A 27296-nucleotide genomic window follows, 5' to 3' on the forward strand; every position below is an offset into this window, starting at 1 on the left:
AAAGGGTGAGTGACCCCTCTCTGTCCTTATCTCCATTCCTGAGCCTTTTGATTCATCTTTCTCCTTCCCAGCACTGGGGGGGAAGGGGTGAGTGAATGACTGCATGGTGCTCAGTTGCCCTGTGGGCTCAAACCATGACAAGGCCTAACAGCTAATTTTCTGGGGGGTGGAAGGGCAAGAAAAGTATACAAATATCTCTAGTAGAAGAAAGGCACCCAGATAACTACCACCTGCATGCGTTGCTATCACCGGCACGCAGAGCACCCCTGATGCTGGGCAAGTCACCTCTGTTGCACCTATCATGGGAAGCTGTAGGAGGGCAGTGCAAGCTGCCCTTGGGTGATCACCATTTGGCAAGAACAAGCCGGAGGGAAAGAGCTTTATAGAGATACTGACCTCTCACAAGTCTGTATCTGTATAAAGCTCTGGTGTAAGTACAACTATGCTCCATTTCTGTATTCAGAGCCATTGCAGAGCATTTTGGTGCCAGAGCTGAGCCTGCTGCCCTGACCTCTGTGGCTTCTCCCCACCGCTGCAGCATTCTGTTCACCCTACCGCTGCAGAGCCACCACCCACTTCCCCATGTAGCAGCAGCTATTGGGATTTAGGAGAATTTTGTCTCCATTTAATTCTCCTTACAATCCTCCTTTGCTATGGGTCTGCTCATGTTTCTTACCTTGGGGTGTGCAAGTCCAGAGAAGCCCAGATTTGCAGAACCACTTGCTGTTTCAAACAGGCTGGAGTTCAAGAAGTATGATGTCATGAGTATTCAGCAATGCACAAGATCCCTTATTAGTGACTACATTTAGATTCCTTCTCCATCACAGCTTTCTGTTTGCAAAAGAGATTATGGAAAAAGTCCATATGAAGTCTATGAAGTACTTGGTACTGTAGTGGTGTCATGAAAGGAGCCATCAGGAAATGAACAATACTGTATCCTACTGTAGCAGGATTTCAATAATAGGTAGTAAATGGGGTCAATAAATAATGGCAATAATGGAACTGCAGGTATCAACTGGCACTTGTGTCAACAAGCCAGTGGGGTATGTGAGAAATGCACAATGTTTCCTGGGGCTGCAGGCACCCACCTTGCCCCTACGTGTATAACAGTCTTGGCTAAGGCTGTCCAATTATGTTCAGCTGTGCAGTAAATTCAGAGCTGTATGATAAGAGATAATAAGTGGGATATAAGCGAATAGTAATTTATGACAGAGAAAGTCATTTTACTTTGGGCTTAACAACACTAGCAGGCATGAGAAGGAAGAGAATCTTCTCAGACCAGATGGGACTCCATCGCCTTACTCTTCTTTGTTCTTCACAATCCAAAAGAGGCTGAAATACAAGAATGTTATGTACGAGCGTATCTGTAACATAGAATTCACCTAGGTCTGAGTTTGACTAAAGAGCACACAATCTATTCAAACAGTGTAGAAGAAGAGACAGGAACTATTTAGATTAATATTAAGAGAGGAAGGCAGGCCTACTGTGACATCATTGAAATTTCTTCTTGAAACATGGTTCAGGTAACAAATGTGAGCATCCCACTTCAATGCAAGGTAAGATGTTGGCACCAACAATTAACACTGAGCTTTGTTTTGGGATGTTGGGCAACCCAGGTGTCTGTACGAGTGGCAAGCTTCACTCTCTCTTTCCTGAACCCATCACCTGCCCATGCAGGGCCTGAGACAGGCTGCAGGGCCTGAGACAGGCTGCAGGGTCTGTCAGCTCCTGATAACTGAACAAGAAATGTTTTCTAGAGAAGGGCTGCATTCCCCAGCTACCTCAGAAGTGAGAAACACTGCCCATGGAATTATTTTGCTGCCTCCTGAGAATTTAGAGAGTGCATAGTCTTAGGCCAGGCTTAAGTCTGAAATGTCACTTTTGCAGCCAGGCCACTTACTCAAGAAATGGCCATTGAGGATTTTCCTCTCCAGAACTCTTTCTCCGTAACAGACTACATAAGGGTTATCAACAAGGCTTTCTGTTTAGTCAGAGATTATTGGGTACATTTTCTCACTACACATCAGTAAAATATGTTCCTCCTTTTTTTCACAATATTATAACCTAAATATAGTGAGGTAAATGTAATTTGGGATAGTGATTGCATCATTACTAAAAGGGGAGCCAAGATGGACTGAATGAAAGGATGCTGTGAGAAAGGAATGGGATGTGAAGAGCGACTACTGGGTGCAGAAGAGAGAATGCCGTGAACCAGCAAGAATATAGATCAAGCAAAACAGACTGAAGAGCAAAGGAGGGAAGATAGTAGGATATGATGAATCTAACATGTAAGACAGACAATTGTTCTGTAGCCCAAATTTAAAGGCAAGAGCTCATGAAAACCTTCATCCGTGGAGAGGGAAAGAAGATGGGGGCTCCATGGTCTGCAGAGAGAGGTTTTCTCAGCAATGATGTACTGGATGAATGTGAAGAGGTGAGACAAGCAGGCCAAGGAGAAAAGAATTGTATCAGGCAAGGCAAAAGGATATTTTGGTACTCGATTTTGCAAAGGTTTAACAAGGTTTAGCTGTAATATAAGGAAATTGTGCCATTTGGATGCTACCTGCTTCCGTGGCAGAGGATGTGCTACTTGCTCCATCCCCATCTGCCTACAGTCAGAGCTGTTCTTATCCTCCATAACAGTTGCCAGCCTCAATCAGCAATAATTATCTGTACATGACCTAGCACTGTGACTGCTTGATTTTGTTCATCTGAATTTCTGGAGATTAAGTAAAATGTAACTGTCAGTGGATTTCTGTGTTTCTACTGTTACATAGCTGGTAAAGATGCTGTGTTGACAAATGACAGGGGAAAAATAAACTATGCTCTGCTAATTGCAGATTTCAGAGGATAGGAATTGAGACGTTTTTCTCTCTTAAAAAAAGGTTTACTTATTAAATATAGTACCAATGCTCAGCAAATTAAAGACCACTCTCAACATCTTTTTTCTTAAGAAAAAAAAGGCCAATATACCGAACAGCAAAAAAATTCCATGTCTTCTCCACCTCCTGCACCCACAAATGCATGTCCTTAAGAAAAGCAGATTTACTCTTTGGCTTCAGGCCAAGGCATGGATGTGGGGAGCTGAGCTCTTGTCCTTTTTCTCAACCTAAACGGGGGAGGGAGAAACCAGTCCTGGTTCCCTCCGGGCTTTTTGCCATCTGTCTCTGCCTCCCTGTTTCTCCCACAGCCTTGTTTGCCTCCTGTGACGTACAGAACATGTGTGGATGCAGATGCCAGACTCTGACTTGCCGAGAGCTCTTTTTTGACCAGGGGCCAACCTCGCAGCTCACATAATTCCTTTATGAATCCTAAGCACGTACCATCTTGTACAAATACTGATGTGTCTTGGTCCACCACCTGATTTTTATATAGGATCTTCATCAAATGCCTCAATGAATGTGTGTGTCCACCTACTTCATAAAACTATGTAAGTGCTACTGGGGGATATTTCCACGGATTATTAAAAAAAAAAAAAAAAAAACAACAACATAAATTTCAATGTGCTTTAGCATGTGTGTGTGTGTTTGGGATGGGACACTTTGCCCTGCATTGCCTCCTAAGTGTGCTGGTGGTCAGGGTAGTACTCCCATTTCATTTTTAGGAGAAAAGTAATTTGTTAGGCAAAAAAGCAAAAGAAGAAAACAGGTTTGGGTTTGGTTTGTTTTTTTTTTTTTCTGGTTAAGATTTATTTCAAACACTACCTGAAAATACTGAAACATTGCTCTGAGTTGCACCAGCTACTTGGTAATACCTTTCTTTGTCCTGTCTTTGCATTGACATCTGATTCTTAACTGAGCCAGTTCTAACTCAGTTTTTGTGACTTGTCTTGCAATTAAGGCATCTTGTTGGTTGATTTTCTTGTCAGTAGAGATCTTAAAATGACTTTCAGGTGGTACTTCCTCCCTCCCCTACAACTGTCCAAACACATTCTATGTCACCCTGTTTTTCTGGCAGAGTCCCCATGGCCACGGACGGCCTCGTGGGTTTAGGGGAGTTTGCCTTCTCATTGTTTTCTCCATCCTCCTTTAGTTTAAACAGATCTCTGGGAATGTGAAGATTCAGCTCCCTCAAACTCAGCTCTTCTGCTTTCTGAACAGATAAAATGGGCAGAGCTTCATCCCCATGTTCCCACCTTCATACTGCTTTGGAAGTAATAAAGATGACAATTTTTTTAAGCTTTTTGACAAATGGTGCTTCAAGGCATGTGAATGCTTATTTGACTTTTCCACATTAGTAATGGTGGCATATTTTTAAATATTACTGTCCTCCTTTTAGCTGAAGAATATTCTTGTAATGCCATAATATCTTACTTCTAAGATGGGGAAGAGAAACTTCAGCCTGGGCACACTGTTCAGAAGTCTGTAGCTACATACTTTTGAAATATCTTTGTTTTAATGAAAATACATTGATTAAATTGTAAATTAAGCATGAATTTTGATTTCAGTTTTTCTTAGCATATTTTCAGTTCTCTGGACTGCAGCTAAGGACCATGTGCTTTAGCTGAAAACAGATTTTTTGTATGTGTTTCAGCCATTTTATTCAGACTTTGGTGTGCCTGAAAAGTGCTGGGTATGGGATCCCATGAACTCTCCTCCAGTGCTTTCACTCACATTGGTATGCTGTTTCTCACTATCACTGATTTTGGTTTAGACTGCCATCTCCAGTTCACTCCTGATATTGTTTAATATGCCATCTGATATGTTTAATAAGTGCACTATACGCATATGTATTTATGTGTATATAGATACACGTGTAGATATATGCATGCATGTATACGTTGTTCAATATATATCTAGATTAAAAAGTGTTGGGCATAACACTGCTTAGCTGGATTCAATTGCTAACCAGGCATCAGCTGAAGGTCAGGGGGATGCCTGGCTCCTCTGAGCCAAGTTGATGTTTCCCAGCACTCACAGATGTCTGGAGCCAATGTGGGTCTTGTTCATGCCCTTTCTGAACGTCCTGAACAAATGTGCCTGGCCATCCCTCTCGACTGCCAAGAAACCTGATGCAATCTTATTTTATAACTGGGCTCCAAGGAGACTGTACATTGTGGGCCTAGAAAAAGTTATTGATCTCTGAAATGTTCAGACAGAAGATATTTTAAGGTTTATTTTTAAAAACCCCACACATTTAAAACCCTACTACTTTGGTTCTTGACCCATAAAAAGATCAGATGGGCAGAATTTTTAAACTAGACTTTTTCTGCATAGAGGTCCCATCTATTCTTTCTTACTTGCCAGGACCCAAGTTCAAGAGCATTTCTTTCTTCTGGAAAAAAACAGTAACTTCAGTGTACCTCATGTTTAGTAACTGCCATTGCTTCTACTTCCTGATTTCATTTAGCGAAGTCATCAACAGTCATATGAGAAACTAGGAAACCTGAACTCAGTTTATGGCAAACAAATTAGTAATGTTCGCACTTACAGGGATCATTTTGAGGTAGGAACTGGGCTACCTGAGGGGTTGTGTGAGAGAACACTTAAATGAGTGAAATAATTGAGTGGAAAATCTTAGCAGAAAGGTAAAAGACTCTTTTCAAAATTATTTTTGTCTAGTGATCACTTCAGGTGTTTTCTGTTATGTCTTGACTTAGCAAATGAGTGCCTGGAGACACTTAATAGAATTGTGTCTCTTCATACTACTGAACAGTTTGCTTCTTTGACTTGTGAAATACATGTTTTAAAGCTTTGTATTAATATTTGGCGCTCCTTTCGAACAGAACTGAAAGAGGAGAGAGAATTTGTGTTAAACAGAGCCTGAACTGTGAACTTGTCTTGAATGTCAGGTGCTTCTTTAAGAGGGACAACAGGAATGGAATTTGTCATAGGAGTGCACCAAGCTAGTCATGAGTCAGATACCCTAATGGGTAATTGCTCTCCACCTCATACAAACATTTGGGTTTGGAGACATGTTTTTTCTTTCTTTCTTTTTTATTAGTATCATCATCATCATCATCACCATCATCATCATCTTCTGTGTGTAGCACCCAATGGGAAATCCACTGAAGTGTGCTGCTGGGAGCCTGAGGAGCTAGACTCTGTTGGCAGCTTGGATTTTAAATACTTTATGCTCACAGTAAAAACATTGGAGACCCAGGAGCGAAATGCATGAAATTACTGCAAAATATTACTAAGTGCTCTAATTCCAGGGTAAAAAATAAACAGGGGTGCTTAAAGGAAGAAAGGCATAAAATTAATAACTGTGCTTTAAGTGGGCATAGCTCACAGTGGTTTGGTCTTCTAGTAATACAGGGGATATAAAGAAAGCATAGCTGAAGAAACCAACACAGTCCACTCTAGTCTTTCAATAAGAGACAGTTTAGCAGAATGAAAAGGAAAAGTTGTTTATAAAAATAAATTTTTTAAAAGTCCCATAAACCACCTTGTCTTTCATACATAGAAGGAATTGATCAGTTAGTTTTATAATATAAATAATAATCTGAAAATTAGAATATGTAGAGGAAAAATTATAAAAGTGAAAAAATTGCTTAGTGTTTTGGGTTTTTTACTAATACATAAAAGAAAATGAGATGCATATTTTGATTTATGAATAACTACATGATGGAATAGTGTTGACTTTTTTCAGATGTTACTTACATGTTAAGTATTTCTTGCCTTTATAACTCGAAGGGGAAGCTGAAATATTTGAAATGTGGTTTTCGTTGGTATGTAATTAAACTATAAATGACCTTTTTGCAGTTAATCAGTATAGTCTAATTTTTAAAGTTTTGTGACTTATTAGCAGGAAAAACTTCTATCAGTCTTGCACCAATATTCCACTATGGGGACCACAGTCCGTTAATCAGAAGATACTGTCACTGTCAAATGCATAAGACACAGCCAGTGTTCCCCACCTAGCATCAAGTCCTGTAGCATAGTCTGGAAGAACAAATTTGGTGCCTTTGCTACCATGACAAGGTATCAATTCGTACAATTACAGATTTATTTTGGTTTAATGTCTTTAGGTATTGTAAACATTCTGGAAAAGCTACTATGTTTTTCTCCATGATGACCTTTTCCTTGGCAGACTAGAAGATCTCAGGACAGAGTGGCTACTACCAGCTGGAAAAATTCTCCAGGATTTTTTGTTCTTTTGATGTTGCTTAAGAAATACTACCTGTTTCTTTAAATGCTGAAAAGTATTATCCCAGTCCATACAAATTGTGGAAACACAGGAGAGAGATCCAAACAAATGGCAATAAATGGTGTCTGTCTACTTAAATGTTTGTAACCCATGTAACATCAAAAAAAGTAGGGATCAGTTGTGTTAACTGGCCTCTGAATTTTTGTAACATGCTGTTAATCTTGTGTCATGAAGAAATACCTCATCGAGAAGGTCATGAAGGAAGAAAACTGTATTTCACAAAAGTACAATTTTATGACTTGAAGATTATGCTTTATCGACACTATTTTAATGAGACATATATTTCTGCTGCCGTATAGTATCTTCCAAGGGGGGGGGGAAGTTTTACAGTTCAGGACTCTGCTGGGCATTGTACACACAAATGCACACAAGCAAAACTGTAGTTTTACGCCCATGATATTATCCTAGCAAGACGCTTAGGCAAGTAAACTGCTAAAAAACATCCTACATGAGCCCTTTTTAGGTTTAAAGTCCTGTTGCATGGTGAAAATACCGCCTGAAATTCTTGTTCAAAATCGTGAAGACGTGAAAAAAAAGTTGCACGGCCTTCTCCCCCCTCCCTTCTCCACAGCCTCTCGCTGTTTCCCCGCATTTCATCATGCAGCTGCTGCCACCGCAGCACGTCCGCCCGGCCGTCCGGGTGTGGGGACCGCCGGACGAGGCTTCTGGGCTCCGCTCTCCCTTCCCCGCCCTTCGGGGCGGCGGGGCGGGGGGGGCGAGTTGCAACCGAAGTGGCTTTGCCTAACAGCACGCCGGCTCAGCCGGAGGTGCGAGGGGACCGCGGAGGAGCCCGTTGTAGCCGGCCGGGCCTCGCCGGGGGCCGGGCGCGGGGGGGGCGGCAGCGCCCCGGGGGGACCCGCAGCGCCCCGCGGCCGGGCCGCGCCCCGCGGTGAGAACGCCGGGAGGGGGAGAGCCGGCTCGGGGAGGCGTGAATCATCCCAGAAATACACGCTGAGAGGTTGTGGCAGCAGAGAGCAGGGTTTGGGTTGTGTGGTGGTTTTTTTTTCCCTTTTTTTTTTTTTTTTTTTCTTCTCCAAAAACATGGCTGAAGCTGGGACGGGCTTTTTGGAACAGCTCAAGTCTTGTATCGTCTGGTCCTGGACTTACCTCTGGACGCTGTGGTTCTTCATCATGCTCTTCCTGGTCTACATCTTAAGGGTGCCCCTGAAGATCAATGACAATTTAACCACAGGTAGGGTGCGATCACCTCCGCGCCGCTCTCCCCCCCGCCGGCCCCTTCCCTTCCCCTTCCCCCGGGGGGTGGCGGAGCCGGGGGAAGGGGGCGGCGGGCGGCCGGCGTGGGGCGAACACCGCCGCTGCCCCCTCGGATGCCGGGGCGGCCAAGCAGCGCGTACCCCACCGCCCCCCCCGTTCTCCGCGATCGGCGTAAAACCCGCGGCAGGGCGCGGAGGCGCGCGAGTGTCCCGTTAAGGCCGGGTGTCCCTGTCCGTGTCCCTTCCCCGAAACGCTCCCGTGCAGTGGGTGCCCGGGGTGGTGGGAGGCAACCGAGGTCCCCTGGGCGTTTGCGCCTTCCCCGTTGTTTGCCGGTACGGGTGGGATTTTGTAAGGGGCTGCGGTGGGCGATGTGAGCTTGTGATCCGCTCTTGACTTAGCCCAGCTAGCTCAGGGAGGGCTCGAAGGTGCCGAGGGAGGGCTTGAAGGAACACAGGGAGCTCAGCTGAGAGTTTCCTCCTGGATCTGGGAGCCTTAAAGTAGTTGTGCTGCAGCAGGAACAGGCTGTCGAAATCCCAGCGTCACCCAGAGGGTGCCCCGCGGTGTGCAGAGAGGTCATCTGCTCCTGGTGTAGCACTCTCCCCTTGCCTGGCCTGCTGGGTGAGGGGCCCGAGGGATGCTTGGTCCTTGTGCCACGTACCTACTTCTGCCTGCTCGGCTGTAAGGGCTGTAGTGGCACTGGAGGAGCTTCTCTCTCTCCTCTTTTATGCTGTGAGTAGCGGTAAAGAAGTCAAGATTACTTCAGGAGTGTAGGGCAAACTGTGGCCGTGCCCTAGCTGAAGCTTGCTGTTTTCTGGAGTTCTATTTCGCACTGGGCTTTTACTAAAGGAGTCAACAAACTGATATTTGACTAGCAGACTCTTTGAGGAAAAAAAAATAAATGTTTTGTTTTCAAGTAGTGGCTTAGGCTATCTATACTGGTTTTACTGAATAAATGATAGATTGCAAAAATGCTGTTTCCCCCCACAATGTCATGCTTTTTCTGTACATTTGAGAATAACTGAGAGTTTCACGGGCTTGAGCAAAAATGTGCAGCTTGTTCAATTCACAAGCCTCAGTCAGGAACAACCAAAAGTAATTTCCATCTCATATGTGCCAGGTCTCAATTAATTTCAATAACAGACTTATCTTTGATGTAGACTAAGTATGTAAATACAGACCCATCTTCAGTTGCAGGGCAGGTCATTCTTTCTGGGAGCTTTCATCAGAGCAGGTGGCATATGCATGTTTGAGGGATTCCGAAGGAAAATTAAATTTGTGGAAAATTCTTGGTTTCTTTGAAGGATAAAAAAGGACCTTGATTATTATGGAGAGTATGCTTGTATTTGGGGAGTATATGGAGCGGAATTAATACTTTTCCTGTACAATTTATCTTATACTTAGGCATTTTTTTAACAGGATTAAAACTTTTATTATGTTTCTGATAAAAATTAGATATCAGCTTATTCTTCTGAATGATAAGAATAAGCATACAGGTTTGCTGGAAGATTATCACTCTAGCAATGAACTTTGCTTTGACTGTTAAGACTCACTAAGGTGGTGTGCCCCTACAGTGCTGAATCAGCAGTAATTTATGTAGTGTTAGCCAGTCTGAAGTAGGCAGTTATGTCTTTATCTTGAAATTACTTATTTTTCCTTTCTACCTACTGTGATCTTTTTTTTTTTTTCCCCCCCCCACACACTGGAGAAGGCTATTTGTTTTGGGGGCAGATGAGATGTAACCCATGTGGTATCCCTGCTGCTGGGAAGCTCAGTGTTATCTGAGCGCTCTTTGCCCGTCTTTCTGGCACATCCTCATTTGATAAGCCTTTGGCAAATCCAGCATCAAAGAATTAAAAAATAAAAAAAAGATTCAACATACTGCAATTTTCACTTTAAGTGTAAAAACAGTTGAAAATTACTTTTAAATATAATTTTGGTCATATTTTCTCAATATGTCTTTGAACAGGTATTCTGTTTCTTTTGACATTACTGCACACTGATTAGAACAGGATGTAATTCTTGTTGCTAGATTCTTAATAATGTATGTAATGCGTATGTCCCAGGTAAACATTGCAGGCCATGGTTAACAAGCAAAAATGTCAGAATGCTTTATATTATCATTTTCACTATTGGAAAGAAAATGCAGCCATCTGTCTGAGACCTAATCAAGCCCCTGAGTTTGAACAAACTAATTCTTGATGCACTTTCTCATTTGAAGTGTTACTCCAGTTGTCTTCAGCTGAGTCATCTTTGTTTTCGTTGAAATGACCAAAATGCAAGTAAAATGACAGTATGAAATCTGTAAATGGGAGAGATTTTCACAACTGTGTGTTGTAAGCATTGAGTGGGTTAAAAAACCTGAAGAAATTACCAGTAAATCCCGAAGTGTGTGGTGAAAATGAGTTACCAGGGGAGAACAATAGGCACAATACGGCCTTTATGCATCATCTGTTCCTAAATGGGGTTTATTAAAAAATCAGCACTGGCAATAACATTAGGGGGTTTTGTTCTGGTTTGTTTTTCAAAGCTTTTGTGAATGGATTAAAAAGGATCTGATTTACTGTGGATTTTTTTCCCCCCCAATAGATCAGAATAGGATTACTCTCATTTGTTTAAGGTTGCTCATAAAGTACCACAGCAACTGCCCCAGATGTGATACTAATCAAATATATCTCAGTGATGTGATAATAAAAGTATAAACATTGCTAATAAAACTGCATCATGACATAAAGAAATAAGAAGGTGATTAAAAACAATGACCAGGCACTTTACCAGAACAAGCTGGATCTGTTGGTGAGCTGAGGTCAGCCCAAAGAGTTGTGGTGAATGGAGTTAAATCCAGTTGGCGGCCGGTCACAAGTGGTGTCCCCCAGGGCTCGGTTTTGGGGCCACTCCTGTTTAACATCTTTATTGATGATCTAGACGAAGGGATAGAGTGCACCCTCAGTAAGTTTGCAGATGACACCAAGCTGGGTGGGAGTGTTGATCGGCTCGAGGGTAGGGAGGCTCTGCAGAGAGATCTGGACAGGCTGGAGCGATGGGCTAAGGCCAACTGTAGGAGTTTCAATAAGGCCAAATGCTGGGTGCTGCACTTCAGCCACAACAAGCCCCAGCAGTGCTACAGGCTTGGGGAGGAGTGGCTGGAGAGCTGCCAGTCAGAGAGGGACCTGGGGGTGTTGACTGACAGCTGGCTGAACATGAGCCAGCAGTGTGCCCAGGTGGCCAAGAAGGCAAATGGTATCCTGGCCTGTATCAGAAATAGCGTGGCCAGCAGGGACAGGGAAGTGATCTTACCCCTGTACTCAGCACTGGTGAGGCCGCACCTCAATTACTGTGTTCAGTTTTGGGCCCCTCACTACAAAAAGGACATTGAATTACTCGAGCGTGTCCAGAGAAGGGCAACGAAGCTGGTGAAGGGTCTGGAGCACATGTCGTACGAGGAGCGGCTGAGGGAACTGGGGTTGTTTAGTCTGGAGAAGAGGAGGCTGAGGGGAGACCTCATCACCCTCTACAACTACCTGAAAGGAGGTTGCAGAGAGCTGGGGATGAGTCTCTTTAACCAAGTAACAAGCGATAGGACAAGAGGGAATGGCCTCAAGTTGCGCCAGGGAAGGTTTAGACTAGATGTCAGGAAGTATTTCTTTACAGAACGGGTTATTAGGCAGTGGAATGGATTGCCCAGGGAGGTACATAGCGCTGAGAGATCTGGTGAAGATGGGAACAGTCAGTGTTAGGTTAATGGTTGGACTGGATGATCTTCAAGGTCCTTTCCAACCTAGCTGATTCTGTGATTCTGTGATTCTGTGAACTGGTTTTCAGTACCAACTGACACAGGCTTAAACAGCTGGTAAGAGAAATGCAGTTCTGTGGGTATGATTTGTACCTCATGAAATAGTGATTTGAAAAGGTTTTAAATATTTAGATCAAACACCTTAACCCAAGTCCGCAGTGGGCTGCTGTGATGTGAAGGACTAGTGTGGCATGTAAGGGAGAGTACCTGCCGGAGGGACTGGTACTTTGTACTACTGTGTGATTTTGTTTTTCCATGCCTGATGTCAGTATTTTTAAAAGGAAGTTGAAAAGCTGGAGAAGATAGTGGAAAAATTATTTAAGGGCTGGAGAGAAGCATCAGAATAAGAGATTTTGCTTGGGAGGTGACTCGATTACAGTAAGGAGGTATGGTCATGGGGGAGAAATAAATGGTCTTTTAATCATGAAAAGAATAATAAGAATTAATGATTGGAAGCAGAGGGCAAACTCCATTTAGTCATAATCAAGCATTAATTTTTCACAAGCCATGGATCAGCTGCTCAGAGGAAGCTTTGGGTTTCCCATGTCTGAAAGTCTTTAAATCAGATGGCAAAATACGAGTCACTAGTGTTCATACAGCCTCAAATCGGTTCTCAGCAAGGACTTGGGCAGTGGGCTGTACAATGGCAGCGGTCAGAGTAATTACGGATAGTTTCATAGAATCATAGAATGGTTTGGGTTGGAAGGGACTTTAAAGATCATCTAGTTCCAACCCCCCTGCCATGGGCAGGGCCACCTTCCACAAGACCAGGTTGCTCAAAGCCCCATCCAACCTGGCCTTGAACACTTCCAGGGAGGGGGCACCCACAGCCTCTCTGGGCAACCTGTTCCAGTGTCCCACCACCCTCACAGTGAAGAATTTCTTCCTTCTGTCTAATCTAAATCTACCCTCTTTCAGTTTAAAGCCATTCCCCCTTGTCCTATCACTACACTGCCTGTTAAAGAGTCCCTCCGTGTCTTTCCTTTAAGTACTGGAAGGCCCCTATAAGGTCTCCCTGGAGCCTTCTCTCCTCTAGGCTGAACCACCCCAACTCTCTCAGTCTGTCCTCATACGGGAGCTGCTCCAGCCCCCTGATCATCTCTGTGGCCTCCTCTGGACCCGCTCAAGCAGGTCCATGTCCTTCTTGTGTTGGGGGCCGCAGAGCTGAATGCAGTACTCCGGGTGGGGTCTCACAAGAGCAGAGTGGAGGGGGAGAGTCACCTCCTTTGACCTGCTGGCCATGCTTCTTTTGATATAGCCCAGGATATGGTTGGCTTTCTGGGCTGAGAGTGCACATTGCTGGGTCACATCGAGCTTCTCGTCAACAACACCCCCAAGTCCTTCTCTGCAGGGCTGCTCTCAATCCATTCTCTACCCAGCCTGTATTTTTGCTTGGGATTGCCCCAACCCGTGTGCAGAACCTTGCACTTGGCCTTGTTGAACTGTATGAGGTTCGCACGATTTCACCAAATAGTCCAGTGGTTACTTCTAGTGGTAAGTTTTGTTAAGATGAAGTGTGGGGCCTTTTTTTCCCCTCTTTTGATGTTGTACAGCTGTACGTGCCCTGAGCATTTGGTAGCTCTGGTAGTGCAAGTCAGTCATCCTGTGTGTTTCATTTCCAGGCTTGAAACTCCTCACAGTTTAGGGCAAGTGTAATTTCAGTATCCTCAGTGGACTACATTACTGTGATATAATCAAAGGGAAATCTACTCTGTCATACAATAATATTAATGTGAAATCTGGCGTTTCATGGTTTTTTGCATTTTGTTGAAGCTTGATGTGCAAATCAGTTAATAAAATATGAATAGGAGTGTTCGAACTATTATAACTGTACTATACCATTAGCCAGGAAGCAAGAGAGGAGACTTAATATGCCAGGATAAAACATTAAATATAGAATAAGTAGTTGAGAAAGCAGTTGTTAGCATCTTATTCCAAAACCATTAAAATAAACATGATTACTTTATATAACATGCTGTATTTTCCTCCCATGTTGGCACTTGAACAATTTCTGAATGCCACATTAATCTACACTAAGACACACCTCTTCTAAAAATGCGCAGCCGTGCTTGCTTTTCCTGACCTAACAGTTTGGCTTTCTAGTCATATCCTAAGAAGGAAAGAGTCCCAGAAGTTAAACAGTTTCTGATAATTTTATTTATCCTTTTGAAGTGCAACAGAAAGACAAATTTAATAACCAGAGCATTAAGTGCCAACTGGCTTGTAACAAAGCAGACAGGAGGAGACCTTTGGGTTGCTGAGGGTAGAAAAATCAGAAAAACTGATTTCCTAAAAGTATGATTAATAAATATATGGGTATGAGTTCTGGGTTGAATCTAGCTCTCAGTGTCTGTGGAGTATTACTAGCTTTCTGCAGGACATCCTGCTTCAGCTGCATGGGAGCAAGGCCCCATACTGTTACCAGGTGGACATCTAGAGAAGGGAGGGTTAGAAACCTACAGCATGGAAAAAAGCAAGTAACGTTGTTCTGCCAGGCCCCCAAAGTCAGCAAGCCTGGGAGAACCACAGCTGGAGGAGGAAGACCACATCACCTTGGTGAGAAGCTGGTGGTTGTGACAAAGTTGTGTTCTGAGGAACATGGTACCTTTCTTCATTATGATTTTTTTATTATTATTATTATTGTTATGACATTCCTACTGAAATAATTACCTAGAATTTTAATTAATGTGGGATTTGTGACCATCGGCTTCTGTTAAAGCCCAGAGCCTGAAACACTGCACATGGTGCCAGCCATCTGGAGAGGGGAAGAAAGAAGCTGATGTGCAACAGCATTTGCAGCATTGGCCAACACCAGGTTACTCACTCACAGTCAGGGTTTGTGCATGCATAGGCAGGAGTACAGAGCAGATGTGTTCAGAGAGTTTCCTCTGTCCCCTGTAAAATTAGGATAACAACACTTTATCTTCATTGAAGAGTCTCTCTGAAGATACACAGTGGAGAGATTTTTAGGCAGCCAGATACTATGGTGATGTGATCCACCTCAAATGCATTCACTGCTGTGTGCGTTTCGCAGGCGTCAGTTAAATAAAGCACTTGGACCACTCTTATCTCATTGAACCCTCATTTTACAAAAACTGTCCAGTGTTTAACCATGCAGGAAAACTGGGTGTGATTCTATAAGCAGAAATACTGGGGGAGATGAAGAGATGGAGCATACTTCACAGGTTTAGGCTATGCTGCCTTAGGGTGGTGATCGCTGTCAGTGAAGCTCATCTCATCTTTCTGATCATCCCTTCCTGGGCTTCCTGACCTTGCAGATCTATACTGGGCACTGGTGCAATGTGCTTCAGTGGGGTGCAATGTGAGAAATAAGTAGCTTTTCATTCCCATGGTCTCAAATTCAAGTAGCAGCAGAAAACATTCGCCTGTTACTAAAATTTAACTAATGGTCACTTTTTTCCTGCTGGTGATATTTGGCCATCTGGAGCTGTGTGTTCGCAGAGCTACAGTGATAAACCACCCTTAGGGCAGAAGGGTTTTTTGGGGATTGGATGCTGGGGGGTGTGTCCTCCCTGGCCCAGGGAGCACAGCTGTGGGCACCTGTGCAGTGTGCTTGGTCACTGTAGCCACCGTGTGTGTCGCAGTGTGTTCGCTGCGATAACATCTTGACAGCGTGGTCAGGAGGTGTTGTTCCCCTTCATAAATTTAAGCCTGGGAAGTTAATCATGAGGGCTGGAAAACATTAACCTGACAAAGGCCAGGGAGTTTCAAATGGATTAAAAATGAGTGAACAGCTTCTTTCTTTTGAGAAGAACTGAATAACAGTTAATTTTATGTTTGTGGACTTGCTGGTAGTTGCTTGGCCTTCTTTCAAAGTCATCTGCCATCGTTGGTTTCCCTGTAAGCATCTGCTGTGTGAGCTACAGAAGTGAGTGTGGTGGCATGTCCACAGAAAGCCTGGAGCAAAACTCTGATGCCACCAAAAGGAGATGGAAAAACTCTTTAACTCCCTGCAAGCACAGTGTAGATTTATTTTTTTTTATATGAACTTGACTGTTGAACGTAAAATTTTAAGTACATGACCACTTCTGGCGAGGTCAGCATTAATTCTGCATATGGATTTCACAAGAAACAGTTATATATAGATAGTTTGGTCACTGACCCCAAATCGCTTGTTGTAATTTTTGCATTTCTCAGAATGTAAATGAAGGCTTTCCTAAATATTGGTCTTATTTTCTGCAGTCCTAATGGAATGAAAGTAAGCGGTGTTTTGTTTACTGTTAACCTCCATCTTCAGCTGTATCAGTTACAGCACCATGAAGCATTCATAGTGTCTGCTGAGCCTCCAGACAGTGTTTGGATGTTAGGGGTTTCTTTGGGTTTTGCAAAAAATTAGTTGTTACCTGGATATAGTCTAATATTTAAGAGGTTATTATAAAATAGATTTTGACCATTTTAAGCATGTGTGTTTTCAGCACACTATGCTTGGAAACTCTCCCTTTAATTTTTATGGAAAAGAATATGATGTGCATGAAAGTAATGTGTTATTTTTGACAAAAGTCTTTATAGATGAAACTTGGGATTTTTGTGGGGGAGAAAAGCCCTAACAAAACTTGTTAGATCAATTCCTGATGGATGCAGCGTACAACGATACTTGTTTTCTGCGAATTTTGGCATTTCTTTGTGAGTTTGATTTTTTTGTTTGAGCTTAATTCTTAAATCAGCAGCAAATGCAGGAAACTGAGTGAAGTTTGTAGCAAATGCAAGGTTTTCAGAAAATACTTCTTTAAGAAATTGACTTTCATACTACAAAAGCTCTAGAAGATTTGCAGCCAGTATTTCAGGGGAAATGTGTAAGCCAGAGCCTTCAAAATAGTATTTGATAAAATCTTGAGTGAGCTTACTGTAACACTGGCTGATATGCAACCATGGAGTTGTACTGCCAGCTTCTAACTGAAGTCTAATGTCCTCTATGTGCTGATAAAAATCTTCAGAAGCGCTCCTAAAACTGCATATATGTAGTTGGATTTTCCCAAAGCATCCACTGAGTGCCCAGATAAATTTAGCCCAAAAGAACATAAGCCCCATTATTCACAGAGGTCGTAGGTCCTAATTGTCTGAGCAGCCATGAAAATACTACGATTTTAAATCACAGGAAAAATTTTATTTTTTTTTTTTATTGGTGGTTATTTTGTAAACAAAGCAAATGCAAATATCTAGACCATAAATTTGCATTTGTGAAAGATACAAGAAGTGCTAAGTGGTGTCAGTGCCTAAAGGACTGAAAAGAGAGAGAAATACATAATTCTGTGCCAAAGGTCTATGTTAAGTGAAAGACATGATGTCTGCCTTGAGAGCAACACCTAGCAGGAATTAGGAAGATGATGTGGGATAAAACAGGGATTTTGGGGGGAATGGTATGTCTGTGTTTTAAAATGGATTCTGAAAACTGCAGCGTCTCTGAGAGGAACTACGTAGAGTCTAGCAAAAACATACTGCTAGCATAAGGAAGCTCAAACTGTTTATCTAATCACAGAGAAGCTACAGAAGCAACTTGACAGTAGCTAAGGAGGAGTAAGAGCTTTAATCTAGTTGACAAACATATAGCGAGCTTCCTAAATATTCAGAGTTAAAATTCATGTGTTACACTTGGCAGAATTGGAGCCAGATCATCTCCGGTCTGAAGAAGCAGCCTGGCTGTAAGACATGCTGCATGCAATGCCCTCACTTTAGTAGAAACAAAGAATTGAGAGGTGGTTGCTTACACTGTAAACTATATGGTGGGAAGAAAATAGCAGGTACTAAAGTAACCCTTAATATAGGGGAGACAAGACTTACAAAAATGGGTAGCTGCAAGCTGAATCCAAAGGAATTCACATGCAAAGTATGTTTTTAATGGGAGATTTTTGAAGATGTGTGTGTTTGGGCCCAACTGCTGTGGCAAGCGATGCTATGGCTTTGCAGCTTTGGCTACAGTGGTATTAAGACCATCAGCGTGATGAGGATTGTCAAACTCGATAGTGGGGGAACCGGGAGTGAAATCTAATGGCCTGTGATAAACAGGAGAGCTGACTAGTAAAAACACTATCATGCTGAGATTTAAAGAAACCCACAACAGCCAGCTGGAAGATATTGCTGACGGTGTGCAGGTATGTCGTGCAAGCACGGAGGCTTCGATAGTCCCCCGATGCGCGAGGACATCGGTGCATGTGCCAGACTGGCGTCCCCACCAAGCCCAAGGTTTCTGTGCACAGCTCGGTCAGCTGGCAAGCTCTGTGGTTATGGGAGAGTTATTTGTCTTGTTGGCAAGTGGTAAAGCAAATAAAACCACTTAAGTGTCAACTTAATGTTGGATGACCGAGCAGTTTCTTCTGGACTAAAATCTACTGAAATGAACATCACTGTCAGAAAATTATGAAGATGCAGTCTTTTGTGCAGCAGTCACAAGAAGTCAGGATTCAGGTTATAAACAAGGCTAGTTGTTTAAGAAAATATTTTATATTTAACAAAATAAGGCCCTACTCCAGGTATCTATTGGTATGTTGAATACAACTGAGAGTTATGTTGAACTGTACAGGGAGAACTAAGGCACAAGGAAATGAGACCCCAATCCTGCAAATCTTTAATGGCATGGTTTGTTCTACAAGCATAGGTCCAGGGGTTTACTGCAAAGGTAGTTGATATGCGTGAATGCTTAATAACTGGAGCCTAAATAGTTTACCAAGGTATTGCAGGAAGCCTGTAGCAAAACTGGGGATAGAGTTCCCAGTTTCTTCAGTCCAAAGTCCCTCTTGTGGTTTGATGGTTTCGTCTAAGTTTTACCTTTTTTACCAGAGCTACTCAGGAACATATTTAGGGTATCTGGCAAAGAATTTAAGATAAAACCTAGCTTGGTGCTGAGGCCAGACTGTGAGATGCTTGCAGGATGTCACTCCTCCGTTGTCTGTTAAACGGGGTGTCTGAAGGCCCCTTCCACCTGTTTTTAAATTAGCTCTTTGTAGCACTGGAGGCATTTTTGAAAGATTGAGTTATAAACTCCAGCTCGTCCTCGTGTCTGTGAAGTGTCATGTGGACCAGTGATACTGTGTAAATACTAATGAGTGAAAGTTGCTTTGTAAACTGCCAGCACAGGCTAATTGGATTTTTCTTGTGTTTCTTAGTTGGGCACTGCAGAAGGACAACCAATTCTAACACTGAGAACACTAAGCTTAAGCAACGATAATTCATTTATAAACAAGACTTAATGTTGTGCTTTCAGCAGACAGAACAAACAAGTTGTTACTGTTAAGCCTGAGGAAAGGACCTAAACTCAAAGTCCAAATCAAATCTCATCAGCTGCTGAGAGAAGACAAAGATTTATTATTGTGGAGTCTAAATTGGAGATTTATCACTGTGGTAGATTCAATGCTTAAGTGATTAAGTGCACTTAAATATACCAATTAGAAGGATGAAAGCTATAGGGCAAAAATGAAATGCAGTCATCGTAAGATTCCTTTTCTGCACAGTGTGCCAACTGCAACCATGAGATTTAATTTCCAGCTCACTTTCTAGAAATAAACTTGGCTTATTAAATGTCAAGCCTGTTAGGTTGATACATTAGGTCTTGTGCTTAGCAGCAAGACACTCAGAGATCAGATTTAAAGCACAAGAAATGTTATCATCATCATAATTTTATTTTGTAAGGCTGCCATTCATTTCTCAAGAAAATATGCTTGTAACCCGAGAGTGCCATAGACATTGATCTTCACATAACTAAACATTTCGATGGCACTGCCTGTATGTTTTATGCTGAGGACTGAAAATTGTTTACAGCATGGCTTGGTCTGAAGCAAGGTTATATGATCCACTAATGCACTTAATCGTCCATGTGAAATTTCTCTTGCTATTTTTAATTCTGAAGTGAACTTGATAGCAGCGTACCCAGCTGGTATGTTTTACACAAATCTCGGTTTAGAGTCTCAGACTAGTCATTTCCTCAGTTTTCGGTGAGAAGGTTAAACCAGATCCCATTAGGAGAAAGGCATGCAGCTTCCCTCTCATACCCTGTGCAGGGGACAAGGGGACAGAGTCTCTGAGTGCAACTCAAGCCATTACTCGAGCAGAAGCTGACTTTGCGTGGCAGCAGGATGCTGCAGCCAAGCTGATGAGCCTTCCCTGCTGAGAAAAGTTGCTGAGGAGGTCTCGTGAAGGGCTGCACTGATGCATACCTACTGCTTGTAGGAGCCAGGGGTGTCTCCTCAGTAGCGCTTGACTTTATGGATTTATCTGCCTGCTCAGAGTAGGCTCCTGTACTGTGCTGCATTAGGCGGTTTAGAAATGTCTTCTGGTCCGTATGTCCGTGTGTCCAGCTCTTTGGGTCAGGGCAAAGGAGGAGTGATACAAGCACAAGAGAATCTCCTTAGCAATAGATATTGTCCTACGCATTCCTAACTTGGATTTTGCTCCATAAATCCTTGTCAAGAGTCTATGCTTTAGAAGTGCTGAGCACAGCTGTTAGCAGCAGTGCCAAAAGCCATGTAGTCTTAGGGGCCACACAAGCCATGAGGAGCTCTCATTTGCTCCAGGACTTCTGATGCCCAGACTGCAGGTTTTGACTAGATGTGAGGATTTGGCCTGTGATACAGTTGAGGGCATTCTGTCAGTGGCTCTATGGGAGCCAGAGTCTTCACCCCTGATGTTCTAGCGTAGCTCCCTGCCTCCTGTGAGGAGTAGGTAGGAGCTGTGCTGTGTGGGACTAGAGAGGTGAACAAGGCTCTCTGGGTCCCCAACTCCAGTCCTCAGTCATATTTTATGTTATCTTCCCATAAACCACTGCACTGAAAGATAACTCTGACAGTTAGAAACCTTGCTCTTACACCAGCCCAGATGTATTGGTGGCTGGCTTGCACATGTTTGGACTTGTGACAGCTCTCTCCTTTACCTTCAGAAACTTCACTGCCGCCATAAGGACTGGTTCCCAATGCATTCACATGGTGTTTTTCCTCCTTGTCCTCCCCTTGTGAGGTTGAGTCAGTTAGGCTGTCCTAGCCTGCTTTCCTAAAATGGCTGGATGTCCTTGATCATACTAGTAATACTCCACTCTTTCAGTTTTCTATCCATTTCGTAACTGGGTAACCAGCATTGTACATCATACGCCATGGTAAGGCTTCGTTAACTGCTTTATATAGTGTAATTAATCTTTCTTGCATTCCACTGTAAATATTTTGCTGTGTAGTCATATGGTTAAAATTGTCTTTTTTTGTGTCCTTGGTGGATCGTAACAGTATGTGGTCATATAGTAGGTGTGGACCTGTCATGCCAGCTGACCAGCTGTGAGCAGAAACCCTTGCTGGTCCCTTGCCCTTTGCACCATTAACTTTGATCCAGCTTCTCTGGCAGCTCATACCAGCCTTCTTCTGCACCCTTCTGGTTTGGTAATGAAAATATTCAGTCAGGTTCGGCTGACAGCTCCATGGGCTCTCCTCATATGCCAGTGTTCCCAGGCAAAGCTGCAGGTTTCTCCATCTCTTCCAGTTCCTCTCTCTTTTCCCCCACATCATCTGTTTTAACTTCCTATGCCACTGTCAGATACTTTGCTGAAATCCAGACAGTTTAGAGCTACTCATTTTTCTTGGCTAGAAAACTGGCTATTTTTAATAAAGAGACACATCTGGTTGGTCTGGCATGATTTATTTGTTTTGCATTTTATCCAATTTTTCATTTACCTTCATTGCTTAATGTATTGTTATCTTTAAAATTCTGAAGTTTCACATAGTACTGCTTTGTCAGTAGTGCAGCAGCTTGAGACTGTGTATTAAATCTAGAAATAAGAGGTATTCTGGCATAGTTTGGGGAGTTTCATCAGTTTATTAAAACTGTCTTGATGCTGGGCTTGATTTTTCAAATGCCTCTTCTTTCAGTAAGATGAGTTATGTATATTCCCTTCATCTTGCACTCAGCCATATCTTGAATGTGTTAAGATCTTTGAATTATGTCTCTGTTTCTCCTGTCACAATATCTCTTTTTTTGCACTTTTTTCCCTCCACATGCAACAGTTTTGTTCCAGTTCAAAAGTAGTGTTCACTTTGTTTTGGGGACTATTGTACCCTACTTCTTATCTTGCTGTCTCATTATATATTTTGTTGATGTAATTTTACTGGTTTGCTGGGTTTATTTAGATACATATTAAGTGTTTTTATACAGCTCTTAGGGTATAGCTTAGTCTGACTTTTAGCAGATGTAATTTTATTTCTGTGCCTTTTGTCCTCACCAAAGCAGAGTGGAATCTTTGAACATCTGAGGTCTTGTGTTACTTGTACAGGGCTGATGTTGCTTTATTTTAAAGCACTAGATAATAGATTGGTGTCTATTAGGTAGAAATGGAATTTAACTTTCCAAGATTATTTTGAGAAAGTCTGTGTTGCAGTTCTGGCCTCCTTGAAGCAGTTGGCAAAGCTCCTACTGACTCTAATGAAAGGACTGTGTTGCCCCGAGAGTTTTTTGACATTAGGTCCTGGTAGAAGAAGGTATTTAGTGTGAATGACTCCCAAACATCCCCCAGCAATCTGAAATAAACCTGCACATTCACTGCCTTCCTGTGTTTGGAACATCACAGGTATCAAGAAACTGAGAACTGATAGCAGTGCAGGTTAGACAGCATTAAATGAAGATATTTAGTGAGTATTATGTGTTAAAAAAACCTGACTTGTCTAAACCTAAACTGCGAAGTTTCTCAGGTGCTTTTATGTTTAATCAGTTATCTTCCCACACATTTTTTTAAGCTCTTGAAGTTGCAAGATAAATTTTCAGTTTTACAAGGTATTGCAAGCTTTCTGACAATATGACAAATTTTATGCCATATAAGGCAAACCCAGTAATTAGTAAATCACTCAGCTGAAAATTCTGGGTGCTTCAAGTACTATTCTACTGTCTTCTAAACCTCAGGTAGATCAAAAATTCCCAATTTTTCTGCAGGCCACATTCAAGCTGGCAATGACTGATTAGCAAACATCCTTATTAGGCAATTGGTTTTATTTAGGTTTCTGAATAATTGCATAGTACTGTCCCCCTTGTGTTTGAGGGTCTAGGTCTATAAATACACAGCTCTACAAATTCTTTGTCAGTTGAGGTGCAGAGTCAGCGATGTGCAGGACTAGTCAGCATTGTTTGCTACTTTCCTTAGGTGAGCTAGTAATACAGGCTTGAAATAAATAACCTTTAATATTTTAATTACAAATCCCTTCTTCTCTAGATACAGCGGAGTTCGTATTACTGGATGGCAGAAATGCGTGGATCCGTATACCACTATACTCTCCACTTTATTGCAGGGCTGTTAGGGGCCGTTTTGTTTGTTGGTGCAAATGAGACCAGCTGCCAGTCGGTTATTGTGAAGTGGCTCAGTAGCTGTAAATGCTGACCCAGCTTGGTTCATCAGGAGGGCAGCTGCCGCCCTGGGGATCACCCAAGATCTCAGATCTTCCACTCTGGGTTACAACCCCTTTACATCTTTGCAGTGGACGCTTAGAGCTACAGAGGAGTTTGTGGTTGAGCCCTGGGTGAACACTGGAGACTTTCTTAATTTAAAAAAAAACAATAACAATCCAAAAACCAGGCACAGAGAGAATCCACAGAGAGCTTCTCTGGCTGTTGAGCTCCATTACATACACAGCCCTCTGTAAATTGCAGTCATCCTCTTTCCAGTGCACATGCTCGTGATCCTTCTGCACAGGCACAAAAATCAATAATAAACAGTAAATGAATAACGAAAGGCCTGCCAACCAAAATCTCTCTTGTTTAATTTTGTGTTTCTTTTCCTTTTCTAATCTAATGTGACAGAGAAGCATTTAAGGGAGAAGGATGCTGGGAGCAATGAAATTTTATAAAGCCTTTTCTCACAAACGCCTTTGTTTTAGGAGGGAAAGGGCTGGTGGAGTCTGAGGGGAACAACATCCCCTCCCAGGGCCTTGCACGTCAGGCACTGCAGGCTGCGGCAGTGCGGGTCCTGGGCTTAGCCCTTCTGAAGCTTTCTCCTTGTGTAAGGATCAGAAACCCATTGTGTTGGCGGAGTAGGTAGAAATGTGTCTTGTGCGGGATGGACTCTGCAGTTCTCTGGATGTATTTTTATTTGTATGTGGAAGCAGTACTGTATACCCGTGCCCCCCCCCCAAGCTGTACCTGAGCCTGCCTTAACTAAGGGCTTTGTCCTCTTCCTTCCCCCTCCCTCCTTAAATTTTTATTTGCCTTTAATCCCTCAGGTGAAAATAAATTGGTATTAAAAGTATCTTCTCTGTTCCTGTTTATTGCATTAGTTTATTTGGGGTGGTATGTATTTTAAACCTGCAAATTGCAATTATATCTACAGGGTAGTGTTTTCAGATGCACCCGTGGTATTGCTTTGGTCAGCCATTAGTTTACTTATTAACATGTACTTATTTGTATACTCTTTATAATAAGCATAGTAATAAACCAGAAAGTGCTTTGCTAACTGAAAGAAAAGCATTAAATATCTGATATACACTATATTATGGGCATCTATAATGGCACAGTATCCTTTTAGTCTTATGCTGGTGTAATTCTGTACCGTGAATATAGCCGTTGCTTTTGCAGGAAGTTATGCTGTCAGTTTGGAATAAAAGTTAATATTAATGAGAGATGTGAGAATACTATAAAATAATAATAAACCAAAAATACACACCAGTTCAAACAAATTTGGTTATGGTGTTTGCTTTCTTAGAATGCCGTAGTTCAGCAAGATGAATGTTGGCTGACTCAGGTCCTCAACATTGTTCTTAAAGTGTGGCTCCCTCTGGTTGGGGGATGGCCAACACTGCATGGCAGTAGATGGGAACAGTGTGAAGTTTGAATTCTGTTCTTAGTTTACAGTGAACAAAATAAACTGTGTATTTGTTTACAGCGACTGTTAACTTTACCGTTTGGCATGTTGCAGTTTAAGTTTAGTAGAAAGGTTTCATTGGATTTGTTTATGAAAGGGATAAAATTATAGTTTCAAATCAGCAGATGTTTATCATGCAGAAAGCTAACTAGAAGCCAATGCACTTGAATTTGACTCACTTCCATTTCCTAGTGGTTGCTATTCAGATGGGAACAGTAAGATTAGACTTTTGTTCTGTGCTGTTGGTTTGTAGGTATTTTTTTTCCCCGTTGTCTTTGCTAGTTCCCTTCTAGTCCTTTCCTTAGCGCTTGAGCTGGCCCCTGCATCGTGCCTCACCTAGGCTGCCTTAAATAGATTTTGCATTTGATAAACAGTAATGTGGGCAGAAGTGGAAAAGTCCATGTACAGTTTACGCACTAGAGGGCATCCTGTTAAAGACACAGGAGGCATCCAGGGACAAGGAGAGGCGGCTGCAGCCTGTGGGAAACCGTAGTCTGAAAAAAGCTTCGGTCTAATTGCATGTCAGAGACCCAGTGAAGGTTGTCATTGGTTTCTGGTAGCGGACACGTGCACACACAGACACAGCCCCATACAGGAAACTTGTGAATGTGATGGAGCCCCTTCATACGCAAGCAGAGACCCTTAATTCATTATATTGCATCAAGTTATCCGCAGAGGAAGTATTAAGTTGAACAGAGTCACGTGATAGGTAAGAAATATAGTTGCAGGGCCATCCTGCAACTGATGTAGTTGTATGGCAAAGTCAAGTCCCACCCTTGACCTTCAGAAGTCTGCTTGTGAGGTGATCCTCCAGATTGCTTTTTCAAGGTCAGTTAAAAGATAAGGTTCATGAGACCCAGGTCCTGGATTTGAGGGAACAGTGGTGACTGCCATAATGCCAGATTATTTTAAGTAGGACAAAAATTGGAAAATGTAGGACTAGAAGACTGATTGTTGGCTAAAGTCTCATATTTGTCTTCCTGAAGTGATTACCACAAAATAAGATGGATAGACTGTGAATTTGAAACAGTTGTGCTGATGAGTGCTTCATCTGTGTGTTAATGCTCCTGCAGACTGTGGACTTTAAGACAGTCAGGTCAATTTACATTCAAGTGCTGAGGAGGTAACCAGTACTGGCTGCCTCAACCATTAAGGCCACAAAGCATTTTTATAGACTTAAAGTCATTTTTAAGGCTCTGGAAAACTCACGCTAGTTTATACTGCAACATTTGGTGTCAGCCTGCAGTGGTCGAGGGGCTGCCCCCCCAAACACCGAGTACCGGCTGTGGTGTGTGGCAGGAGCAGGTAGGGCAGTGGGAGGTGAGCAATCCCTTGCCAGAGCTGCCGGCTGCCCTCCTGTGACACAGCCTAACCTACAGCAGAAGGCCGTCTCTTTGAAGACTGGTGCAGAACATCTCTGCACGTACAACCCTTCCCTGGACCATGACATGGAGCACTTTCTTGTGGAGCCAGTTACAAGTCTGCCATGTGCCCGACTCTACCTGGTTTGTCTCCTCCCCAGCTGTTATTAGATAACTCTCATGTATCATCTGTCTGAGCATTTGTACATACATTCAGACATTGGTTTTGGTTTTGGTTTTTATATTACAAACAAATTAAAGGTGGAAGTGATTTTTTTTTATTCCCCCCCCAAGTACAGCTGATCCGTTAGGCACCTGTAACTATGCACACTGATGCAATTCTTAAAAAATGCCCCTTTTGATTCAGTATCATCTTTATAAAAGAAGAATATATATATTGCTCATTTTTGAAATTTGACATTTTTTATCAGGGATTTGCCAAGAAAGAAGACACTGCATTCCTTTGATGCTTATGTCTGCCTTGCTAAAAGAATCATATAGCAGGTTGTTCTGTTCATTCTATGCTCTAGTTCTGTTCATTCAGTTTGTTCTCCAGCTGCTTTATGTTCTTCCTCTGGACTGCCATTGACATTTTGTGTATGCACAATAGCATCATTTAAAAATAGAAGTATGTAGGTGTTTGCAGCTGCTCAGACAGTTAAAACAGACTCTTCAGCATCAGGGGCCTCTGGAATAGTGCACATCTGCTTCATTGGGATTTTATCCATGACCTTACTTGGGGAGTTTCAACTAGATTGGGGCTCAGGTGACTAGTCTTTATACGACTGTGTATTAAATGCTAGCTGCCACCTTTATGTGACCTGTCCAGACAGACCAAAGATAAATGTAAGCAATAAAAGATGAAAAATAGCATTGCAGGCATGGTTTAAAATAGGTTGCCAAGTGCTGAGCAGGTCTCAGTGTTTTGTAATGGCAGGTCCCCTCCTGC

The 27296-nt window shown here is 42.6% G+C and overlaps 1 protein-coding gene across 2 annotated transcripts in view; it reads left to right on the forward strand.

Moving 5' to 3' along the window:
• The first annotated feature begins 7956 nt into the window (after positions 1 to 7956).
• Positions 7957 to 27296, forward strand: part of ST7 (suppression of tumorigenicity 7) — a 157327-nt gene continuing 137987 nt past the window's right edge. Inside the window, exon 1 of one of the 2 annotated variants that reach the window (XM_074827551.1) lies at positions 7957 to 8341. In XM_074827551.1, coding sequence (XP_074683652.1) covers positions 8191 to 8341 — 151 coding nt within the window. In that variant the 5' untranslated portion in view covers positions 7957 to 8190. The remainder of the gene's footprint in view (positions 8342 to 27296) is intronic. The other variant, XM_074827553.1, reaches the window with a different exon arrangement.

Source organism: Strix aluco, chromosome 5 (genome assembly GCF_031877795.1).
Source record: "Strix aluco isolate bStrAlu1 chromosome 5, bStrAlu1.hap1, whole genome shotgun sequence".
Taxonomy (NCBI): Eukaryota; Metazoa; Chordata; class Aves; order Strigiformes; family Strigidae; genus Strix; species Strix aluco.